This window comes from Meles meles, chromosome 8 (genome assembly GCF_922984935.1).
Source record: "Meles meles chromosome 8, mMelMel3.1 paternal haplotype, whole genome shotgun sequence".
NCBI classification, from domain to species: domain Eukaryota; kingdom Metazoa; phylum Chordata; class Mammalia; order Carnivora; family Mustelidae; genus Meles; species Meles meles.
The window spans coordinates 32216625-32228666 of record NC_060073.1 but is presented as its reverse complement, the minus strand read 5'-3'; the positions used below and the strand labels follow the sequence as shown (position 1 = coordinate 32228666).

The 12042-nt window shown below is 43.4% G+C and overlaps 1 protein-coding gene across 10 annotated transcripts in view; it reads right to left on the bottom strand.

The window, feature by feature from the left end:
• Nucleotides 1-4673: 4673 nt before the first annotated feature.
• The window catches only part of PAX6 (paired box 6), a 28184-nt gene continuing 20815 nt past the window's right edge, over nt 4674-12042 (bottom strand). For all 10 annotated transcript variants that reach the window (XM_046017635.1, XM_046017637.1, XM_046017636.1 and 7 more), the window contains 6 exons: nt 9645-9803; nt 9045-9127; nt 8656-8806; nt 8444-8559; nt 5497-5647; nt 4674-4778 (listed from right to left, as the gene is read on the bottom strand). In XM_046017635.1, the coding sequence (XP_045873591.1) occupies nt 4693-4778; nt 5497-5647; nt 8444-8559; nt 8656-8806; nt 9045-9127; nt 9645-9803 (746 nt within the window). In that variant the 3' untranslated portion in view covers nt 4674-4692. The remainder of the gene's footprint in view (nt 4779-5496; nt 5648-8443; nt 8560-8655; nt 8807-9044; nt 9128-9644; nt 9804-12042) is intronic.

Here is a 12042-nt window from a genome sequence, read left to right as displayed (position 1 = left end):
GAACAATCTGAATAAATTCAGATGAATATTTTAGTTGGGTTATTATTTTAATAACTCTAACCTTTTCCTTACCATGTTGTGATTCATTTTATACAAACACACAACGGAACAATTATGTAGCATTTGACTCTGAAAAGGAAATGTGAAGTCATCAGATATGTAAATTGTTCATCAAAAATACTTAACAGGTCATTGATTTACTACCCTGGCTACCATGTCTATAAAATTAACACCAAATTACTAGTTAATATATGCTTTGCAAATAGATAAATACTATAAAATTGAATGTGCATATTTGAACCCTTATTTTAAATATAAAAGAAACTTTTCGAACTCAGTAAAAGTGCATGTTGAGCAATAATTGTAGCTGGGCTTTCCAAAACTCAGATCCAGGTGCTTTGTTGTTCTGATTCCCTAGACAGGCTTTGCAAAAAGAAGCTACAGAGGGATCCTCTGATAAAAACCCACTCTAAAAATGTGTTTTCCTTTCTTCTGGAAACATTACCAATTATCGGTATGCTAATAACTTACTACCCAAAAATAGTGGTCTTCAGTAATGCTACAGGAGGTATACAGACCATTTTTGATACATTGTGAACTCCATTAACGGATTTTTTTCTCAGTCATCAACTTCTCTCAAAGATATATTCAAGTGACAGTACCAGACATAGTATTTGAAATGAAATAAATGAAATGAAAACAAATATCTTTTGTTTCTAAAACTTCATAATCCTATCTAGTATTCATTTCATACACTAGATTTGCCTTTCTTTAACATGAGGTAAATATTTTGAATACCGCACCCTGCTCTCAGGTGCTGAGGTTCTAAGACTTTCTGAATTTCTTTCTAGTAGCCACCAGACTATTTCCACTTTTCTCTTCCTCCTCTTCCATTTATTTGTTCTCTACCTCCAGAATCTGCAAATACTAATACTAGATCAAAAAAAACAAAAACAAAACAAAACAAAAAACAAAAACACTTCAAAAGGAAGTAACACTCTGCAGGCAATCAATTCCCTGTCTTTTAATTTTAAAGAATCAGACCCACGCATACACATACAAAAGGGAAGGGGGGGGGCTATTCATTTCTTTAGAGCCCATTATGAATGTCATTTCTAAAACATCCTGTTAATGCTTTCCAAAAATAGTCACCGTCAACGCCATCAAACTTTAATACCAACCCTAAGTACTTGCACTTTGAACTTTAAAAATGAGCAGTGAAATCACATTAGGACCAGTCAAAAAAACAAAAACAAACCAAAAAAATTGCTACGGATGAAGTTTTTTCTTGAGAAACAGAAAAGGAAAGCATTTGTGTTTGGCCTTCAAGAACCAAACACTATAGAGAGAAGGAAAGCATTTTTTAAAATCTTGTTAAAATTAAGGCCCAGGGCAAAAAGAAATGAGAAGAATATAGACACCATCCTAAGATAGCAAAAATTCACAAAACAAAGATAAATCTTACTACTCTGTAAGTGAATTTGAGAAAACCTATTTTTGTTGAGGGGGACGGGAAGGTAGGCAGAAATGATTGTATGAGCTACATCAAGAAGCTGTTTACCGGGTAAGAGTTAGGAGGCCCAGCTTGGGAGGGTGCAGGGAATACTCTGGAAACTCACTGTAGCAAAAAGCAGGGTTTTTGCTCAGAGTAATTTGGTTGTTTCCTATTCAAACACTCAGCTCTAATTTTGTTCACCGGGTCTCCTTAAGTCCCTCAAGTTTGGAGAAAAATCAGAGCTGTGAGTGTTGTGATTCTACTGAGGACAACACAGATGGGTATTTGGTCACCATCCTGGAAGATGGCATCCAAGGTTCCCTGCAACATTCTCGCAGATAAATATATAAATATACCTATCAGTAAATAAATAAAAAATTATTTAAACGACACCGAGTAAAAGGCAACCACCTCCAGGGCCCTGCTTCCGCAGGGCGCCTGCCTTGCTGGTCCCCCGGGGAACACCTGGAGCTCCATTCGGAAGGACAGCTCCTCTCCCTGGGGTGAGGGCAGAAGGCAAGGCAGCCGCCGTTCCCTGGCAGTCCTGACCCTCGGAGGACAAGGGTACGTGCCCGAGGGCGCATGCGCACAGAGACACTCAGCGCCCACAGCACTCCACCTCCACCCCCACCCCCACCCCCACCCCCAGCACCCAGAGCGCGGCACCCAGGTCTCCGAAGTCTGTGCTCTCTACACCACCGAGCCGTGGGCCAGGCCTGGCTGCCTGACCCTGGCCCACATCTGAGCCAGTTGGAAAGTGTCCCTCCTCGCAGGGAAGAAGTGAGCCAGCCAGCAGCTGCAGCACACACCACGCAGCCCTCCCCTGGGAATAGCGCCTGCACAAGGTCAGGAGGTAGAAGTGTGTGCACAGGCCAGTGCAACGACCGTGCGTCCGTGTGCACACTGCAGAAGTGTGCAAGCGTGCCGTGAACACCGCCGCTGAATCCACCGCCGCACACACGTAGGCCTAAAAACCACAATCAACCCAGGAAGGTGTCTCTAGAGGTGCAGCAATTCTGGTGGAATAAAATGATTAATACACAGCATGCCACAGAAATGAATCACAGTTATCTGTTCCCGAGGAAACCCTTCACCAGAAAAGAGTGGATGTTGAACAAGAAGGCTCTTTCTTAAAGCCTCCAATTAATTTCTATATTTCTGACCATTTGCCTTTGGGGATTCAAAACAAAACAAAACAAAAGAGCAGAGTACAATTCAGTGCAAGTGTGTCTTTGTCCCCAGAGCATTCTGCCTGTGCAAGCATTTCATCTAGACGGCCAGAACCCCCAGCCTCTGACTGAACTTCGCAGAAGAAAACTTATCTGTATTGACTTATATGTTGCGCAGAGCAGACAGAAATAAAAGTCTTGGACAGGCCTTTTTTCACCCAACAAAGGCTTATTTTTTTCCATCCTTTGCTGGGGCTCAAGCACTCCTGCCCTGCGTGCCGCCACTTTAAACATGATCAGATCTGTGCTTCATTGCAAATAACAACTGGCCGACAATAGGCCTGGCTTCATAGATTTGGGAATGTTTGGCTTAAGCTGCCAATGACTGAAGGCCTTTAGCTCCCATCGGCCAGTCACAGTACGCTTTGTTGTTGTCTGTTGATGTGTCTGTGCTCATTATTCCTTGACATGCAACATCCCCCCTCTACCCTCCAACCATCCACAACCGCACAGAAAGCGAGATTCAAATGGGAACAGCTGTAGTGGTTCAATGGGAAATGATGCCTCTTGTGCAAAGGGGAGGGAGAGAGAAAAGGGAGAGGACCTATTTGAGAAAGGCGACAGCTTTCAGAGAGTCTTGTATAAGAAATCTACTTTTGAATATACTTCAGTGAAATCGCTGTTGAAATAGCCCGACAATGGAAATCTGCCCAGATTGAAAATGCCAGCCCTAATTCCAAAGACAATTCCTAGTTAATAGCTTGTTGCATTTTTAAATTATTTCTAGACTTTGAGTTTTTGAACCAAATGTCTAGCTGGGGAATGTGACCGTTTTATATGTACATTGTGGGTACAGATGGGCACAGATCTACACATAGCTTTAAGTGGAATTTTTTTCCTAACACATCTCAAATTAATGAAGTGATAAGAATTATTTCTTTACGAATTAGAGTATGTATGAAAGGAACCGTTGGTTTAGAATGATAATCTAACATGGAAACAAAATTTGTAACACCACACTATAAGGTTAAAAAGAAAATAGTATAATAAAGGAAATACAAAGGCTTTGGCATGGTTTTTACAATCAACAATGGTTAATTTTGATATGTAGTTGTGAACAACTTCAAAACACTTAAGTTTAAAACTCTTGCAAGCACTTTTAATTGATTAGGAATGAATTCTAGATGCACAAAATGATTGGACTGTGAACAGTAATACAACTATATCTAAGAACAATTAATTTTTGCTGGCCAAAAAAGAAACGTATGATTGCATGAAAATGTGTATAAAACATCTATAGAGTATTCTTGTCAAATATAAATGAAATTAACTTTATTATAGAAATCATTCTGAGGATTTCTAGGGAAGACAAATACTTACATTTTGACATAAAACAAATTGGATTTTATCGAAGACACACTCTACCTTTTAGCTATCAACTTTTTTCTTCCTTGAATTTATATCTTACCCTTTTTTGCACATAAACTTCATCTGTTAACAACCTTTGGAAAACCAACAGATATTCTTACATAAATCTAGTGCATGTTGTTCCAGGTTTAATTATATGCAAAGGAATGATACAAACTTGGAACATCAGTCCATAAACTATGAACAGATGGGTAGAAGTATTTGATATATCTTGATAAAACTCTTAAATTTGTGGCAAAGCTTGTTGATCATGGTTTCCTTTTTTTTTTAAACAACTTCATGACCAACACAGATCAAACATCCATCCAGTCTACGTTGTTCTTTTTTTCATAACATACAAATGCCCATTTACAAATAATACACCAAAATGAATAAAAGTTTGGATACCAAAATGAAGATTTGTTCCAACTGATAGCGTGCCTTCTGTATACAAAGGTCCTTGTTTCAAGTCCATTCCCCAGTGGTACAATACAGGACACAATTGCAGAACTGAAGTGCTTCTAACAACCATTTTTCTTTCCTTCCTGAACGCCCAACTGTTGTGTCCACATAGTCACTGACTGAATTAACACAATATATCCTTTTTTTTTTTTTTTTTTTTTACTGTAATCTTGGCCAATACTGAGACATATCAGGTTCACTTCCAGGAACTTGAACTGGAACTGACACACCAGGGGAAATGAGTCCTAGAAGTGGATGAGAGAAATAGCCATGTAGAAATTCCCTTCGAGAGATAAGCATGGAGTATGAATTATTGGTTAAAAAAAATCTCTAATGCTCTCTAACGTTCTAACTGTATTAAAAAAAAAATACACAAACGGAAGTAGCACCTTCAGAAACCAGATAACATGTTTCCACATATCTATTCAATCCCAAGTCCTCCCACACAAAAGAGGAGGGGAAAAAAAAAACAATAAACCTCCATTTGTTTGTTTGTATGTTTGGAACTGTACCAATATAACTATCTCTGGAAAGCCCATGTGGTACTTCTTCATTTGCAATGAAAGGCAGGGAAGAGCTGGGAAGGTGAGAAGCCTTCGGACAACACTCACCATGCTGCTCGCTCGCTCGCTCACTCGGGCCCTCACCACTGAGCTCTGGCTAATGACCTCTCTTCAGAGAACTTACGTTCTCAGGCCTTGCCTTCATACACAACGTCTGTGACCAAATTCAGGAAAAACAACTTTGCTTTCTATCTACATGGGATCAAGTAACTAACTTGCTTGACTGAATTTCCCCCATTGGATCAGTTTTCCCCAGAGAAGCGAGCAGCAAAGAGTTAAAACACACCATGACACAAGGCCAGGAGGTTCTGTGGAGGTTCACTTTGAGCAAAGGGAGATCACCTGGCAAAAGGAGCTGTGAAGGCCACCTCCGAGTAGCCTGCAGGGGGCGGCGGCTCACCTGTGGAAGTGGTGCCCGAGGTGCCCATCGGCTGACTGTTCATGTGTGTCTGCATATGTGGGGGGGTGTAGGTGTCGTAACTCCTCCCGTTCACCGAAGGGCTGGTGGGCAGCATGCAGGAGTACGAGGAGGTCTGGCTGGGGACTGGGGGCTGAGAGGAGAGAGGCAAACCAGTGGTTACCGAGGAGCACATCCCACGGTCACATCCCCAGGCTCTCCCCTCCCCAGGAACTGTGCCAACAAGCTGGATCATTAAAGATGCCCTCATGTAGACTACTGGAATTCCACAGGATAGCCTGGCAATCGGGCCTCCAACCAGTCCTTCCACTGACCACTGGTAGGTAAATGTTGCCCCAAAGTACAGCTGTCTAGCTAGACGGTGGATGCTATCCATAAAATTAATAGGGTTTTTGTCCATTTTCATCTTGGACCTCTCTTGGCATCTGCAGACAAGCTATAGCATGAGGACTTCCATTAAAACACGCCCCCTCTCCTGCAAATCCAATCTATTTGTGAATCTAGTGATGACCACATCTTGTATCTCAAACATTGGGCAAAGGGCTGTGGGAGGAGTTCTCTAGAAAGTCTGCTCCAGAAACCCTGGGAGCCTTTCATGGTTGGACTCATGGGATTAAGGACTCTTTGAAGAGGCAGATCAGTAATGATCTCAGATTAAAATGGTCAGAAGTGTCAGTAAATACCAAGCCCTATCCTGAGAATGAGAAGTGACTTCCTTATAGACCTAAAAACCCAGATGGGATTCTATCCATAAAATTGGGTTGCTCCCCTCTGAGTGTTTGGACTCAAATAAGGAGGTAAACCTTTCTCCTAAGTGAATAAGAAATACACAGAGCTGACACAAAATCCCTCATAAGCTCACATGGAGCTATGCCAGGGCAGCAGGATTGGGATGAATTAATAGAAACATAACGCCAAGAAGAAGGGAGATAATAGCACTACTCTGTTCTGCAAACTGCAGAAATGTTTAACATTTCAAGATTCATCCTCTCAGAAAGGGTGACCTAGTAGAGAGGGTTCAGTGGAAGACACCCTCTTGTAAGGTGGTTGAAGATTATGGTCAACAAGAAGAACTGATGGACAGACAGACCAAAACCCACTCCCCACCCCCAGTTCCAAATTCAAAGAGTAAATTTTCTCTGAACAGTAGAACTATTAATAACTTTTTAATTTTCATTATGCTTCATGAATGTATGTATGTTTTGTTTTATAGAAGTTGTGTAACTTTTTAAAGTTAGTGTTTGCAATACATTGACCCCACACCAGTCAGTAGGCGGAAACAACCTTCATAGAACAGTAGCCCCCATGGAATTGCTTTTAAATGTTTTCTCATATACAAATTTTGTGATCTTGGCAGAAACGTGGATGTCGCTATAATTTACAAAACTAAACAAGATACTCAGTGGCCCTATGGAAGTCGGAGCATGACTGGAACATCAGGTTCAAAGAGGCAAGCATGCCTTGAGGGCCCTGCCAGAATTTCAGCTTGCATTTTTTTCTAATTCCCAAGATCATTTCCTCTAGGCAACCTGACTTCTGGAAAATTCCAAAGCAGTTGTAGTAATACCAACGAATGGGCCGTTAATCCCTTAAGATACATTAATTGCACTACAGCTGCTAATATCCAGATGCAATAAAAATCAACATGTGAATAAATTCCTCTGAAGCTGCTTATCTAGCTGCTTCTGTTTTGGCCTGAAGACTATGAAACATTTATTTTGCTATTATTTGGAGTTGAAATTCATCAAAAGACATTCGAGGGTGAGTGATCCATGTGTATAACTCCAGCACTGTTTCCAGCACTGTTTCCAGCAGGGGCTCAGCATGGCCAATCTCACACCACCCGGCATCTTCCAAGGATGGCCCGAACAGGAGTCCTGGCCAAGTCACCACAGAAGGCCCACCAGAAGACCAATTTTTTTTCCCCCATCAAGAATCCATCCATGTCGAAAGTCGTAGTACACCCCACCTGCCCTATGTCGCTTCCATCAAAAAGGGCCAGTAGCCTATACAGGACCTCGCACGTGTGGAGCAGATAACCATTCGCAGCACAACTGGGAGGAGAGGCAGGCTGGAACATCAGTGTAGCCAGGCAGCCAGCGTGCCAGACTCGTGATGTAATTCATGGCCAAGAAGTGCTCAATTTTTAGCAAATACCTCTATTCCGTTTTTTATTGTAAGATACAGAAGAAAACTCACTGCTCTCTTCGTATATCCCACTATGCAAATATAAATCTTATTTCGGACCCCTTTTTCCTTCCCCACTCGTTCATCACATATACTCTAAAGAATACCCAAAATGGGTCCACAGGGTATGTATTCATTAATATGAACAGAGTAATATAAACCCAAATGTAGGTATACTCTAAGCCCTTCTTATCTAATATTACATGCCAGAATTATTTCCACTTTCTGGTACCCAAAACGTGCCCCATCCCCACCCAGCGTTATCAAGCTAACATCCTCTCTGAGCAAAAGGCAGATTAACTTGGTTTTCATGGTTTTTTCAGAGCGGCCATCCATCAATCCATCAATCCAACTGAAAGCCTGGATTGACTGTTTAAACTTGACTGATGGGGAGCCTAGGTGGCTCGGTTGTTCAGCATCTGCCTTCGGCACAGGTTATGATCCCAGGGTCCTGGGATGGAGCCCCGCGTCGGGCTCCCTGCTCAATGGGAAACCTGCCTCTCCTACTCCCCCTGCTTGTGTTCCCTCTCTCTCTGTATCTCTCTCTGTCAAATACAGAAATAAAATCTTTAAAGAAAATATTATTGTTACCAAAAAAAAAACTTGACTATTAAAGACAATGACCACACCTGGGAAGGCTCCCAAGGGTGCACGCATGGCCAGTGAGGTCTGCAGGCCCTGACCACTCCCTTACTTCTTCTCCCAAGTACCCAGGACGCAGGCAGCCAGCGGCCTCACTTACTTGCATAGGCAGGTTATTCGCCATGGTGAAGCTGGGCATAGGCGGCAGGGCGCTGTATGTGTTGGTGAGGGCGGTGTCTGTCCGGCCCAACATGGAGCCCGAGGTGAAGGAAGAAACTGCAGGAGGAGGACACCACAGACCGTCATGCTGAGAGGCAAGGCCAGGGCAAACCGGTGAAGCACATTTATGACTGGTATGAATATTCAAATTACCGGGTGTGGTGGGTTGTGGGATCGGTTGGTAAACACTGGTGCTGAAGCTACTGCTGATGGGGATGTGACTGGGGGTGTTGCTGGCCTGTCTCCTCTGGTTCCTCAGTTTTTCTTCCCTTCTCCATTTGGCCCTCCGATTAGAAAACCATACCTGGAAAGCAGATGGAAGAGGTCAGGCCTGCGCCTACCCCCAGCTCATCCTTCCCCCCTTGTGCCTCCACTGCTCCCCAGCCTCACGACCCGTCCCCCAGGGGCAGCAAATCATTTAGCAGACTGAATCTTTCACAGTTTCTAGAAAGGAATGGTGCTCCTTACAACTAAGCCCCTTTGTGTCCAGAAAGGGCGAATGGGAGGCATTGCAAAGCATGAAACCACACGGCCCTGGGTACCTGTATTCTTGCTTCAGGTAGATCGATTTTGGCTGCTAGTCTTTCTCGGGCAAACACATCCGGATAATGGGTTCTCTCAAACTCTGGAAGAGGAAGTTGAGTTTTCCACATGGTGCCAGAACTTCACAAACCAACCAAGTGTGTGTCAGCCAAGCTCAGGCTGGTTGACATTTCTGTCACCTCCCCATTTCTGTCACCTCCAACCACGTCCCTTAAAAATGCCAGTACCATGATTATGGACTGTACTTGGAAGAGCTATCCCACCGGAACCAAGTGAAATTTTCTTCAGAATGACATTCATTCGAGTGCCCTTCTGGGGCCTGACTTAGCCAAATCATCATTTTTTTTTTCTTTATGAGAAGTCAGACTCTTGGTCTTTGAATTACTGGTACATGAAAAGAAGAGAGAAAACACACACACACACACACACACACACACACACAGAAAAGATGCCCAGGGTAAAAAAAAAGAAAGAAAGAAAGAAAAAAGAAACCTTTTCAGTCCTCTATGCAAAGGGCCCCGGCTAAATTTAGCTCTTTGTCCTGAAGATGTGGCATTTAGTTTGATTTACTGCTTCTCTACTTTGAAAAACTCCATCACCTTTCTCCAGGGCCTCAATTTGCTCTTGGGTAAAGGATGTTCTATTTCTCTGCAGCTTCCGCTTCAGCTGAAGTCGCATCTGGGCCTCGTCTGAATCTTCTCCATTGGAACTGATGGAGTTGGTATTCTCTCCCCCTCCTTCCTGTTGCTGGCAGCCATCTGGAACAAAAAGAATAGGACAGTGAGAGAAATCTGGAATAACTTGGAGCCCGGGTGTAGCCATAACTCCAAGAGCAGTTCCTCCGGACAGGCTACCAAGACATTCCCTAGGTCACTTAAGTGTCAGCCTTCTCCTAATAAAGGACATCAATGACATACATTATCTTTCTTTCTCTCTCTTTTTTTAAAATTAAGTCTGTATCTTTTTATCTGTTTTTGTCAAGAAGTCACTGTACCATATAGACACTGCGAAGTAGCATGTCTTTGAATAACAAAACAAGCGCTGAAGTTTCCAGTTAAAATGGTCCCTTATAACTAACCTTGAGTCCCGAATGCCTCACTCAGTTCCCTTTCCCTACAGAATTTATTTACCTATAGCTCTGTTGGGAAAATAGAAGAGTGATGTTCAAGATTTCAGCTGATCTATAATCAGTAATTCCTATCTAATCAATTAGATGTTGATAGGTTTGTAGAAAATGCTATTAAGAAACCAAACCAAGCTTGTAATCTTTTAAAAAAAATATTTATCTAGTTTTTATTTGAATTCTGCACAGTCAATTTCATTTTAAAGGTTGTGAATTTAGAAATGCTCGCATTGTTCTGCAGTTTTATTCAACTATTGTATGAGTGCGCTTTGCCTTGACACCTATTACGAGCACAGCTGTAATTATATCATCACCAAGAACAGGCTATAATTGCTGAAAATGGAATTTTATATTTAGATAAAAGGACTGTCCATTCTTTGTAATGTGTTGCACCAGAGAAAAGTAAGATTTCTTTTAAATTTTTAACGTGTAATTTTAAAAAAGAAATAGTAGAGAGTTCACTAACTAGCTAAATACGCTATGCTGCAGCTGAATCCTTGGCATATCATTTAAGTGGTACATTTTTAATTAGGGCATTTCCACCACTTTTAATGTAATTTCTATCATTAAACAGGGGAAAGTTTTATTGTTTTCCCTTGCTGCTTGGAGGGCAAGATGTACACTTGGGCTAGCTGTCTCTCGCCTTGCCTCTTGCTCCTGAGGCCACAGCCTGTCTGAAGGGAGGACGCAGCCCTCACCAGGCCTCCAGAGCCACTGCAGACTGGGTCCCCGGTTTTCGGTCTGGAGGCTCCCAAGGGATACCAACAGGGGCTGTGCCCCCCCATCCTAGAACTTTGGCGGGGGTTTGCGGGGGGGGGGGGGGGGGCGGCATGTCTCTAGGGACGCCTTGGTGGGAATCGACTTGGCCAGGAATATCATTTATAACCAGGAGACAATAGGCAGTGCCATCAAAGAGTTCAGGGAATTGTGACAGGATCTAGTGGGATCTTTTCAGGAACTTTGAAATGTTTTAAAACCAAAACTTTCTCCCCCATTTAAACAGGCGGATTCATCGGCACTGGCCACCATATGGGCCCTTGGAGATCTATTGAGATGACCACCAACACTTGAATAGCGAGGGGCTGCTTTTCAGCGCCACACAATGCCCCGCGAGTAAGGGAAACTATTAAACTCCTGGGGCAGGAGCGTTGGCAAACTTTCGTGGGCAGAATTTTGAGGCCACAATGAGCGCGGACAACAAAAGGATTCTCTTGAGGCGTGCAGCGGGCCACATTGTGTTACAAGAAGCCCAGTCAACAGACTTTTCAGTGAAGTGTGTTAACCCCTCTGCTCTGCTATCATTAATCACTGTCCGAAGAGCAGGCGCCTCAATGCTATTTAGGGCGCTTGGCTGGGGGTATGGAGGGTGGATGGGGGGCCAGAACAGGGGGTGGGGGGAGGCAAAGAAAGTGGATGGGGACCAGGAGGGCTTGTGTGGGAGGGGCGGATGGGGAAGGCAGGGAGGGTGGAGACCAGGTCTAGGGTGGAAGAGGGAGGGAGGAGGGGGCCAAGGGGATGGGCTGAGAGGAGGAAGGAGGGGGTGGAAAGAGATGGAGGAAGAAAGAAGGCTTCAAAGAGACAGAGACCAGAAAGGTATAAGGACAGAAAAAAGTGCTGAGGGGGGAAAGAGGCAAGAAGGTCTAAGGAGACAGGGAGAGAAAGGAGATAAGGAAGACAAGGGATAGACAATTACTAAATGGACCGGCTCTACTTGGGTCGTCTTGCGCTACTTCAGAGAGGTGGGGGGTCTGGGAAGGCTACTTAGCTGAGGGAGACGCTGGACTCCTATGTGTGGGCACAAGTGTCTGTACTAATTTACTGCCCCAAGTTTTCAGGTGTCTTTCCAAAGTGAAAAGAAAGAAGAGACCCCACCC